Below are 13,051 nucleotides of genomic sequence, written 5' to 3'. Positions count from 1 at the left end.
TATATGTAGGTATATATATATATATATATATATATATATATATATATATATATATATATATATATATATATATATAATAAATATATATATATAATATGTATGTGTGTATATATATATATATATATATATGTGTATGTGTGTATGTATATATGTGTGTGTGTGTGTGTGTGTGTATATATATATATATATATATATATATATAGGTGAGAAAGTTGGTATGTGAAAGCACGTGGTTGGATGTATAAAAGATAATAAGAGTGAAAAAACTACAGAAGGCTTGTGTTACACGGTTAAAGTATATATTTAAATTATGTCACAAAAATGTTATAAAATTTTTTTGGTATATAAACATTGTATTTGGAGAAATAACCGGTTTCGTGTTGTCTTTTCAAATTTCTCTACTTCATTGTAACAAGTGTTCAACATTTTTGACATAATTTAAATATATACTTTAACCATGTAACACAAGCCTTCTGTAGTTTTTTCACTCTTATTATCTTTTATATATATATATATATATATATATATATATATATATATATATATATATATATACATATATATATATAAAGAGAGAGAGAGAGAGAGAGAGAGAGAGAGAGAATTTATGTTATGGTGATCAATGTTTGTCAAATAGTAAAGAGAAAGATAAAGTGAGGTAAAGCTGTTCACAATGTGTTGGTCAGTCAGTTATGAAATGTGGTCAATATGATGGACGTTGTATTGTGACAGCTCAGCTGTAGTAACAGCCACTTTCCGTTTGAAACATGTTACTGCAAATGGCATATGGATCAGAGGAGCAGCAGAATGTCAAAACAATAAACATGTTGACAGAAATGAAGGACGATTTGTTGAAATTCTGCCAGAAGTTATAGAGAAAAGCAGGACAGTAATAATGTTGAAAATGAAAATAAAGATATGTTAGGATAGAAGGACCAAGCCCCAGGATGGCCGCAGCCTTTAAACTGGGACACATAAAAGAATAAAGCAATACAGAAATGTTACAAACAATAAGTCAATCAGCACCTAATTGAATGACATTTTGATAAAAAAATAATTAGTCATGAAACGGTGAAACAAAATGCAGAAACAATAACAAAAGAACAGCTGTTACTCACTTCTGATCGACTTAGAAAATGAACAGGTAACAGTTTTCCTTCGCTGTCAATAAGAGGAAGATACACCATCTGGTCCCCTTCATTGGAATCCATGTTAGCTCCAGCTCCTATCATATCGTCTGTGTCTGGCTCCATTGGGACTAATGCAGAGAAATGACCTCGAGTGTACCCTAATGCAATCGGAGTTTTCCAGCAGAAGCTTCTCTCCCACAATAACGGTAAATAAACTCCTGTTTTAAGGAAGAAAAATACAACAATGAAATGTGAATATCATACAACAACAAAGATGTCAGAAATATTCAAACACACACACACACACACCACCTGCTGGAATTTATTGGCAACAAATCAATGACTTAACATAAAATAAATTTCAGCACATGAAAATTAGTAGGAGGTATCTCTTTTACTCTTTTACTTGTTTCAGTCATTTGACTGCGGCCATGCTGGAACACCGCTTTTAGTCAAGCAAATCGACCCCAGGACTTAATTTTTGTAAACCTAGTACTTATTCTATCGGTCTCTTTTGCCGAACTGCTAAGTTACGGGGATGTAAACATACCACCATCGGTTGTCAAGCGATGTTGGGGGGGGGGGGGGACAAACACAGACACACAAATACACATATATATATACATATACATATATACGACGGGCTTCTTTCAGTTTCCGTCTACCAAATCCACTCACAAGGCTTTGGTTGACCTGAGGCTATAGTAGAAGACACTTGTCCAAGGTGCCACGCAGTGGGACTGAACCCGGGACCATGTGGTTGGTAAGCAAACTACTTACCACACGGCCACTCCTGCACCTATATTTAACAAACTAAATATTTGAGGGACCAGTAACACAGTGTATAGTTAAGGTAACCATTAGTGTTGAATATTTGAGGGTGCCATCAACACAGTAAATATTTACGGGTAGCATTAATATCAAAATGGCTAAAGTTGCTATTAACAAATTTGACATAGGCACAGGAATGGCTGTGTGGTAAGTAGCTTGTTTACCAACCACATGGTTCCGGGTTCAGTCCCACTGTGTGGCACCTTGGGCAACTGTCTTCTACTATGGCCTCAGGCCGACCAAAACCTTGTGAGTAGATGTGGTAGACGGAAACTGAAAGAAGCCTGTCGTATATATATATATATATATATATATATATATATATATATATATATGCGCGTGTGTGTGTGTGTGTGTGTGTGTGTGTGTGTGTGTGTGTGTGTTTGTGTCTGTGTTTGTCCCCCCCCCCCCCCAACATCGCTTGACAACTGATGCTGGTGTGTTTACGTCCCCGTAACTTAGTGGTTCAGCAAAAGTGACCGATAGAATAACTGAAATGTGGCACCGTACTGGTGCTTCATAAAAAACACCCATGCTGGTGCCACATAAAAAAAGCGCCCATGCTGGTGCCACATAAACATCATCCAGTACACTCCAAAGTGGTTGGCGCTAGGAAGGGCATCCAGCTATAGAAACCATGCTGAATCAGACATGGAGCCTGAACAGCCCTTCAGCTGGCCAGCTCCTGTCAAACTGTCCAACCCATGCCAGCATGGAAAATGGATGTTAAATGATGATGGACTGAAACATTGATTATATTAATGGATAGAAGCATCATTCAACAGGGTGAGAGTGATGTTACAGTTGACTTAATTAATCCCAATTACTTGGCTGTTAATTATTCTACTGACCCTGGGATACAGAAAAGCAAAGTCAGCCCCTCCAAGATTTTAAACTCAGAAGCATAAAGCCTTATAGACTGAATACGAGACATTTTGGTACAGCTGTTTTGGCACCGCCGATGTGGCGTTGTTCAATGCTGGCATATTTGACATCAGACATTCTACTGTTCTTCTTAATCTCTCCCCCCAACGACCTCTCTCTCTGTTTATCTGTGAGCATCTAGTTGTTTGTATGCATGTGTAATGTGTGTGTGTGTGTGTGTGTGTGTGTGTCTCTCTCTCTACATATCTGTGAGAGCAAGTAGTTATGTTTGTATGTATGAGTAATATCTCTTTCTCACTCTCTCTCTCTTCCTCACTCTTACTGTCTAGGTGTGTGAGCATCTAGTTATGTTTGTATGTAGGTGTAATGTATGCCTTTCTTTCTCTTTGTCTCTCCCTCTGCCTCTGTTCATATGTGTGATAAAGTAGCTAGGGAGTCTCTCTCTCTTTTTCTGTATGTGTGTGTGTGAGTGTGTTTACCACCAGTGCCAAAATGTACTGTCACCAAAACAGGTTGAATATCCAGTCAGCTTTGCTTGTCAGCATCTAAACAAACATGCTTGATCATCTCATTCTATTATAGATCATGGTGGCTTCTAACATCAGCTCAAACACAACACAGACTCTTACAAATCACAGACCATTTTGATGGCAAAGAACAAAAATAAATCCTTTCTGTTCTACATACTTCAGATTGTTTGATGAGAAAACAGTTGAAACACTGGCATGTGTGCTTAAATGTACTGACTTACCTTGAAATCTAGCATAACCTATCGTTTCACCTCGGAAACTTTTTACATATTTAACACCATATACAAGAATTGGACGTCGAAGTATGTGTGCAAGGGCAAATATATGCATTTGTTCAAGAGAAGCACCTGAAGGGATAAAAGCAAAAAAGTGTTAAAATATGGAATGGAAATGGAATTGATAGAACAAGAATAAGATAAAACAGGCTACACGAACAGTCTACCAGAAATAGCAGCTAGATCTCTCTCTCAAATGACGTTCCATTGTTTTACATTAGACAGTATTGTCCAAGTTACAATATGCCTAAAAACATGTCAGGATGATCATAACATATGTCACTGGGGTGTAGATGTACCCTGGTGTCATATGAAGCAATGTAAACCTTGCTTAAGGGTTATCAGGATCTTGTGCCTCAAGGGTAGGCTCAGGAGAGCAAAAGACAAGCAGAGGAAAGTGTAAATCAACCAATGAAAGGCAACAGAAAACTACTGCTGCTTGTCTTCCTCAAGATGGTGATGATGATGATGATGAATATTTTCTTGAGCCAAAAACAAACGAGAATCTATACACAACAGTGGAACTGGCTCAAGAGATCAGAGAACTCGGTTATGCTAATATTTCTTATGCAATTTAAAAATCAGTGAACATTGGATTCAAATCCCTTTGACTGTGCAACATTTGTACTTTTTGTGGTGTATAACATGAGAAGCAAATGAGGTCATCAGCTTTTATATAGCAACAGGTGTCATGTAATATACTCTCCTTTATATATAGCAACAGGTGTCAATAATGTAGCCTTGTGCTGTCCCTCATATGTAATAGCTTCAAATTTTGGCACAAGGCAAGCAGTTTTTCAGGAAGGAGTAAGTGCATTACATCAAGCCCCAGTACTCAACTGGTATTTTATTTTATCAACCCTGAAAGGATGAAAGGCAAGACTGACTTTGGTGAAATTTGAACTCAAAATGTAAAGAACCAGAAGAAAAGCTGGTAAGCATTTTGTCTGATGTTCTACCAATTTTGCCAGCTTGCTGCCTTCTTCATATATAAAACTAGCAATGCATCCCAGCGTTGCCAGGGTGTTACGATCTACAGCCACATTGTATTATTTGTTCCTTTCTTATGGGCAGAATCAGCACATGAGGAGTATGAAGCAAATAACTCTTCTTTATAAATATGTTTTTTGGTTATTTTCTGACGAAAAACGCTGCAGTTTTTGTCTACCAAATTCAGTCACAATTCTGTGGTTGGCCAAGGGCTAAAGTAGAAAACACTTGCTCAAGGTACCATGCAGAGGGACTGAACATGAAACCATGTGGTTGGGAAGCAAATTTCTCAACCATACAGTCATTCTTGCACCTAATGTGTGTGTGTGTTTACATTTGTTGTTAAATTGAGTATTGATAAAGAAGTTGCTTCCCTTAGCTAAAGACCTCAAAATTGTGCAACCCAACCTCATTTTCAAAGTTATTTTTGTAGTAAAAAAGAGTTGTTGTGCACAAAACATACTTTATTTGGTAGCCGAAAGATTAGTGAATCTTTTGAAACCTTATATATCAAAATAGGCAACTCAGTTTTTGAACCCATAAGGAACATACGCACACACGCACAAACTCTGTTTTATATATTAAGATAACAACAGGTGTAAATAAAAGACTCTTAGTCATACGTAATAATTCTTTCTGCGAAAGGTACAAGGCCTGAAATTTAGCAGTTGCATTGACTACAGTGTTCAGTTGGTACTTATTTTATCAGGCCCCAAAAGAATGAAGGGCTAAGTCGATCTCAGCAGAAATTGAACTCAGAACATAAAGATGGAAGAAACGTCACTAAGCATTTTGTCTGGTATGCTAATGGTTCTGCCAGATTGCTGCCCTATGGTCACATGATTTCAAATTTTGACACAAGGCCAGTAATTTCAGGGGAGGGGGTAAATCAATTGCAATGACCCCCCCCCTCCAGTATTCAGCTGGTACTTATTTCATCAACCCCTTAAAAGGATGAAAGGCAAAGTTGACCTCGGCGGGATTTGAACTCAGAACGTGAAGATGGACAATAGTCATATGCAATAATAACAGATTACAGTAAATGCTATATCCTCCATTGATATGTAACAACAGCAATAGATGTATTCTAGCTGTATTTTTGCTGATATATAATAATATTGTCTAGAAATAAATTAAAAAAATATCAATAGCATTTGGCATTCCACCCCACCCACAAAAAAAAAAAAAAGAGCCATATTCCCTTCAGGTGATTATCGAAGTCACCTGTCTGTTACACAAACACCTGAGATATTAACTGAGAGGTTTCTGTACGAAGCTCATCTTACCTGGCTGGCTGGCAAGACTAAGCAGTACTGCCCAATCGTGTGCCCACTGGCTTTCATCCAAAGAAAAATGTAAAGACTGAGCTTGCATTGATTCATACTCTTTCCACCGGGGATAGAACCTAAAAAAGACCAGAAAGCAAAATTGTACACAGAAAAAAAAAAAAAAAAAAAAAAAAAAAAACCCAACTAATATTTGAATTTTTTGGCTGAAACATTATTCTGTCAAATGCATTGCTTATTTACTCAAATTGTTTGGAATTAATCAGGCATTATCTCATGGCTTCGACATGTGGTTGTTTATTTTTAGAATGACATTGTAGGGTAGGTGTGAGAAGCTGGATCTGGCTAATTCGAATATAAAACAGGTAGAAAATTTAGGCTGGATGTGGCTGGTCTAAATGCTAAAGAATTAAATCTGTGAGAATGGCTGTTGATTGGAGAGCAGGTAGATACATTAATTACATTTTAATACAGGTGTATAGTGTGTGTGTGTGTGTGTGTGTGTGTGTACACATACATACATACATAGACACACAAGTACACACATCCACATACATGCACACATAAATACATGGAGCACACACATTGCTCCACACAGACCATATATTTGTTTACTCAATAGAAATAGTGGTTCCATTATACTAATACATCCATTTGTTGTTTACACCACCTGTCTTCGTCTGTTGTTTTTTCGTGAATTCTCCTATATGTATATATATATATATATATATATATATATATATATATATATATATATACATATGTGTGTGTGTATTGCGACTCTGTATCCGTGTTTGTCCCCCACCACCGTTTGGTAACTGGTGTTGCTGTGTTTACGTTCATATAATTTAGTGGTTCAGTAAAAGAGATCAATAAAAATGTGCCAGGCATGAAAAAGAAAGAACTGGTGTCATTTGTTCAATTGAAATTCTTCAAATCTTGATGAGTGAGAGAGATAAGGGAACCACTAAATTCCTTAGTAAAACTTAAAGCTAAGGGTGGTAAATCTTGTACCTCTCACGGTTGCTTTACCTGCTAGAAATAGCAACCAAAATGCTTTCAAATCAGATCCCAATGCTAGATGTTCAAGAACCAAAGGAAGGGCAGATTTTCAATCCTGGGATCATCCTGATTATAAAAAGGTATGATATGTCTATGTAGAGCAAATGTAGACTGAAATACAAGGGGTCCCAGACAGACAGAATTTCGCATTTATTAATATAGATGATGTAATCATTTATCAAGCTGTCAATAGAGGGTTTACGTGACAATCTTTTGCCAAATTGTCAACACAGAGTTCACGTGATATAATGCTATGACATGCATTGTAAACAGAGAGTTTCAATCTGAAGAATATCCAAGGTAAAATCAAATCCCTATTTCAGGATCAGGCAGAAACTCCTTGACTAAATTTAGAATAATATACAGGTCTGCTACATTGGCCTGAGTTTATTAATGCCTGTCTGATTTTAGTAAGAGTGAGGTGAAACAAAAAAACAAAACAAAACAAAACAAAACAAAACAAACAAACTCTAAAAACAAAAACTAAGGAGTTTTTAAATATCTACAAGAGTATGGTTCGTTTGACATTTTCCCACAGAGAATGACTGACCTTGACATTTAGACTGCTGTAGTGTGGGTCCTTTGATATTTTTTCCCCTTACAGAGAATGTCTGACCTCAACAACACCCAAACAGTTGCTGACACACATCAACACTATTATGTCAGCCATCATTTAATGATTCTGTTCAAACTTTGCTCGGTTTTTATCCACTGATAGCATGGACAGTTTTCATTTACCTGAGAGCACAGAGAAAATTACCATTCTCTTCTTCATAATTTGTGCTTTCACACTCAAACCCTACAATAAATCTAGATTATTTTACAGACTTAGTAGTGCGTCTAGACAGATTAGATTCCATTGCTGTTAGAAGACATTCCAAAAACAACAACAAAAATAAATAAATAAACAGATAACAGACCATTTCCTGTATCTAGGCACTATGTAATTTAGTATTCTCTTCTTTCAAAGAACTTAGAACCCTTTTTTATTTTCTCTACCAGACCCAGTATTTTCTAAATCCTTTAAAATCTGTTCAATAACTGGCACTTACTGGAATGTCTCCATTTATTTCTTAGACCTACTTTTGATGATGTTAAAGCTAAGAGCATCGCCAAAGGTGAAACAATTTTTTTCTCAACTAAACAGGAGAGATGTTTACTTCTTTGATCAGTACATTTGTTTTAGTGTCTGTCTTTTCGTGCTGGCATGGGTTAGATGGGGATGTAAACTGAAGAAAGACTTTACCACCAGACGCTCATCCTATCACCAACCCTCGTCTGTTTTTCAAGGAAGGGATTTTTTATTCTACAAGTTATGTAGGTTACAGAATGGTTGGTTACAATGAGGATAGGAAATGCAAACCTCATGTCACTGTTTCACTCCAATGTAACAGAGGAATGTCGACATTCTTGTATATTTGCACATACACATTTGCCCCATACATAAGGACACAGGAAATGTGTCAAGGCCGACAGGAAGCGGTCCAGCTTCCTAGGGCTAAATAGCAGTAGTATATTCCCTTATTGGGACTGTCACGTTAAGTTGGCAGTATACAACTACTTTATATATATATATATATATACATATATATATATATATCATCATCATCATCATCATCATCATCATCATCATCGTTTAACGTCTGCTTTCCATGCTAGCATGGGTTGGACGACTTGACTGAGGACTGGTGAAACCGGATGGCAACACCAGGCTCCAATCTAAATTTGGCAGAGTTTCTACAGCTGGATGCCCTTCCTAACGCCAACCACTCACACATGTACAGGTACATACACACACATACATATATACGTACCCTTATGCACACACACACACACACACACACATATATATACATGCACATACTGTGCACGGGACCAGAATTTTGAAATTGAGTCAAGGGTAACAAATTATTCTAAATTGTTGTTAGAGTAATCTGCTTCAGTGGAGTCAAGACTAGCTGGTTTGTATTGGGATTGAGTTTTATATGCTAATTAGTGTGCTGAGTAAAGCATGTTCACAGTTTTGGGCTACCTGGTGTCATCCACAGTTGGGATATATTTCCTCTGGATCTACATCAGGAATTCCACAGTGATAGTTGAGATAATAATAATGAATGTACTAGCTGGACCTGTGAAAAATTCACAGAAAACATAAAAAATGGTAGTATCTGTAAATTGTGTGTTGGTGCCATGAGAAATATTTCTATATTGTGACACTTACAGAATATAGAAAGGAGAGTAAAACCAATAACTTTGTAATCCAACCAAAATATCTCAGTTACGCAAACATAAACAGAATTACTATTTAGCCTTAAAATACATTGTACATATTCAGAGAACCTTCTTGGTTTAGTGGTACGGAATGTTCTTCTAGTATTCTTTTACTTGTTTCAGTTATTTGATGGTGGTCATGCTGGAGCACTGCCTTCTAGTCGAAGCAATCGACCCCTGGACTTATTCCTTGTAAGCTTTGTGCTTATTCTATCAGTCTCTTCTGCCAAACAGCTAAGTTACGAGGACACAAACACAACAACATCAGTTGTCAAACAATGGTGGTGGTGGTGGGACAGACACAGACACAAACATAAATATATACATAAATATATATATATATATATATATATATATATATATATGTGTGTGTGTGTGTGTATGTATGTATGTATATATGACGGGCTTCTTTCAGTTTCCGTCTACCAAATTCACTCACAAGGCTTTGGTCAGCCCAAGGCTATAATAGAAGACACTCTTTAAAGCAGTGTTCCTCAACCAGGGTTCCTTGGAACCCTAGGGTTCTGCAAAAGGTTCCTAGGGGTTCTGAGATAAGCTAATACTAATTTCATGATGTAATATTACTATACATGCACAACATATTATTGGTTATTGTAATATTGTAATATAGATGTCATCCTATCTAACCTATTATGTTATCAAGAAAATATAACATCCATTGGGGATATATTTAGTTATGTCTGTAATTTATGGACACGCTAAATTACCAGGCCTTCAAGAACATACACACACATTACATGTGTACACACACTACACCCACACACACACACATGCACATGTGTACACATACATGCACTCGTATACGCACACATGTAAGACTGAAAACATACATACATGTGCACATGCATGCACAAACTGTGTGCACACAAGCATGCAGGCACTCGTACACACACATACATACATGCATGCACTGTGCACACACATGCACACACTTATACACACATGTATGCTCACATGCAAACATACATGCATGTGTGCATGCTTCGTGCACACACACACATGCACACAGATGTAAATGTAATCTTTTGTGCACACACAAACATGCAAATGATTGAGTTCGTGTCCTGCAGCCGTCAGTAAAGATGGCTGTTTATAGATTCCAGGAAGTTTTCTAAAAATATTTTTATCATACTTCCATCAAACTAGGACAGAGACAAGAGGGGGGTGGGGGAACAAACAACCTGTGTATGTGAGGGAGAGAAAGAGAGGGTGGGGGCATATGTGTGTGTGAGTTCTTACTTGTTAGATTCATCAGATAATTTTTTTTTTTTAATCAAGTTTGTTTTTTACAAGTGTAAATACAACATTTATCAAAATACATGAGGTATGTACGACTGGACGCAAACCAATGTACAAATGCTGCTGGTTTGGACGGTTTTTAAGATTTGAAATATTTGGCAAAGTGCTGACTTGCACTAATTATGAACACTGCATTTTTTTTTTCAGTCTAAAATTTAATCAGTAAAAGGTTTCCTTATTTCTATAATTAGAGAGAGGGTGGGGGGGGGGACTGAGAGAAAGAAACAGAGAGAGATGAAGAGAGAGAGATGAAAAGAGAGAGAGAGAGAGAGAGAGGAGGGAGGCAGGAAGAGAGAAGCATGAGAGAAGAAATGAGAAAGAGGGAGAGAAATAGAAAGTGAGAAACAGAGAGGAGAGAGGGGACAGAGAGAGGAGCTGAGAAAAAGAGCAGAGGGGGGGAGGAGAAGAGAGAGAGAGAGAGAAAGAGAGAGAGAGAGAGAGAAAGAGAGAGAGAGAGAGAGAGAGAGAGAGGGATAGGAATATAAAGTGAGAAAAAGAGAGAAGGAAAGAGAGACAGAGAAGGGGGAGTTGATAAAAAGATAAACAGAGAGGGGGAGAGAAACAAAGAAAGAGGAAGAGAAACAGAGAGGGAGAGAGAGAGAGGGGGAAAGAGAAAGAGAGTCAGGGAGAGAGAGAAGTAGAGAAAGAGACAAAGGGAGAGAGAGAGGAGGAAGAGAGAGAGGAGGAAGAGAGAGAGGAGGAAGAGAGAGAGGAGGAAGAGAGAGAGGAGGAAGAGAGAGAGGAGGAAGAGAGAGAGGAGGAAGAGAGAGAGGAGGAAGAGAGAGAGGAGGAAGAGAGAGAGGAGGAAGAGAGAGAGAGAGTGAATCAATAAATCAATGAATAAGAAGTTGTTGAGAAGCCAAACAGCTTCTGGTTTTAGTCAGAATTTCTCTGAGAAAGACTTTCCTTTCTCTTTGTGTCTTTGTTTAGAGTTAATTGTTAGAAAATAAACGCATAAAGACGCGGACTATTTTGGGCAGGATGGCAAAACTACACGAAAAGAGCATCGAAAATAGAAAAGGACAAACTGAGAGTGAGGCGCCGGGATTGTAAAACGGTCGATACAGAGAAGGTCTTCAAAATAGTAATTGCATCCAATTTTAACCCTTTCGTTGCCACATTTCAGTTGAAATACGCTGAGTCCATTGCAATTAATTTTGAAAATAATGAAGAATTTAGTAAAATAACTTTGGTATTATTATTAGGCTGGCGTTTGGAACTTAGATTTACCGGAAGCTTTGATGAAAGGCTTTAATTTAAATCACCTTAAAACAGGAAGTCTGTGTCATAGAACCATGAACCATGCTGGTGTCAAGCAAAAAGCACCAAGTACACTCTGTAAAGTGGTATTAGGAAGGTCATCCAGCTGTAGAAACCAAGCCAAAACAGATTATGGAACCTGGTGCAGCTTCTGGCTTTGCCAACTCCTGTCAAACTGTCCAACCCATGTCAGCCCATATACACAAATTTATACAGCCATACACTATTTATTTAATTGCTGGTGTAAAAAATCTGTAGAGATAACTTATGTATCTATCTATATGCACATATTTTCCTCCAATATTTATCTCCCCCATTACATGTGTGTGTGTGTGTGAGTATATATACACACACACACAAACACACACTTATACACATGGGCTTCCATACAGTTTCTATTCATCAAATTCATTCACAAGACTCTCACTGGCCTGTGGCCATGGTAGAAGACACTTGCCAAAAGTGCCATGCAGTGGGATTGAACCCAATCACTTTGAAACCACAGAGCACATTTTCCTCTGAACCACACAACCACACCAGTGCCTGTAATACAAATATTTTACAAAAAAGAAGACCTGACCACCACAGCAGAAGTGTTAAGGCCACATCCCTTGGCGAAGGGGATTGACCTGCAAGACTCCTGTGCTGGTACCATGTAAAAGTGTCAGTGCCACATGGAAGTGCTTATGCTGGTGCCATATTAAAAGCACCCAGCACACTCTGCAAAGTGGTTGGTGTTAGGAAGGGCATCCAGCCTTAGAACCCATGCCAAAGCAGACTGGAATGTGACGCAGCTTTCCAGCTTGTCAGTTCTGATCGAAATGTCCAACCCATGCCAGCATGGAAAACAGACATTGAACAATGATGATGATGATGATGATGATGATGATGATGGTGACGGTGACGATGATGGTGATGATGATGATGATGATGATGATGATGATGGTGATGATGATGATGATGGTGATGAGAAATTTCATACCAGGAAGCAGTGTCAAGTGAGTTGGTACCACAAAGGAATAAACTATATTTCATTCCTTAAGAAAGAAAAAGAAATGAGGGTTTATTTATTGTTCATTAAAACTGAACAACTATAAAACAAAAACAAAAATTTCACTGACGAAATTCCACCGGAAGGGAAACAGCTGTTCTGGACAGTTCCTTTCTGTCTAATCTAGAGGTTAGCTCCAAACAGCCATTGTTTACAAGAA

General features: G+C 37.7%; 1 protein-coding gene across 2 annotated transcripts in view; it reads right to left on the bottom strand.

Annotated features, from left to right (window-relative positions):
- The window catches only part of LOC106879376 (ubiquitin thioesterase zranb1-B), a 195,242-nt gene that overhangs the window by 2,306 nt on the left and 179,885 nt on the right, over positions 1-13,051 (bottom strand). For both annotated transcript variants that reach the window (XM_014928907.3, XM_014928915.3), the window contains exons 6-8: positions 5,928-6,046; positions 3,598-3,723; positions 1,119-1,348 (exon numbers count right to left, since the gene is read on the bottom strand). In XM_014928907.3, the coding sequence (XP_014784393.2) occupies positions 1,119-1,348; positions 3,598-3,723; positions 5,928-6,046 (475 nt within the window). The remainder of the gene's footprint in view (positions 1-1,118; positions 1,349-3,597; positions 3,724-5,927; positions 6,047-13,051) is intronic.

The sequence above is a fragment of the Octopus bimaculoides genome, chromosome 22 (assembly GCF_046866305.1).
Source record: "Octopus bimaculoides isolate indiv1 chromosome 22, ASM4686630v1, whole genome shotgun sequence".
Lineage (NCBI taxonomy): Eukaryota > Metazoa > Mollusca > Cephalopoda > Octopoda > Octopodidae > Octopus > Octopus bimaculoides.
The sequence above is the reverse complement of the archived record's forward strand: the minus strand, read 5'-3'. Positions and strand labels throughout refer to the sequence as shown.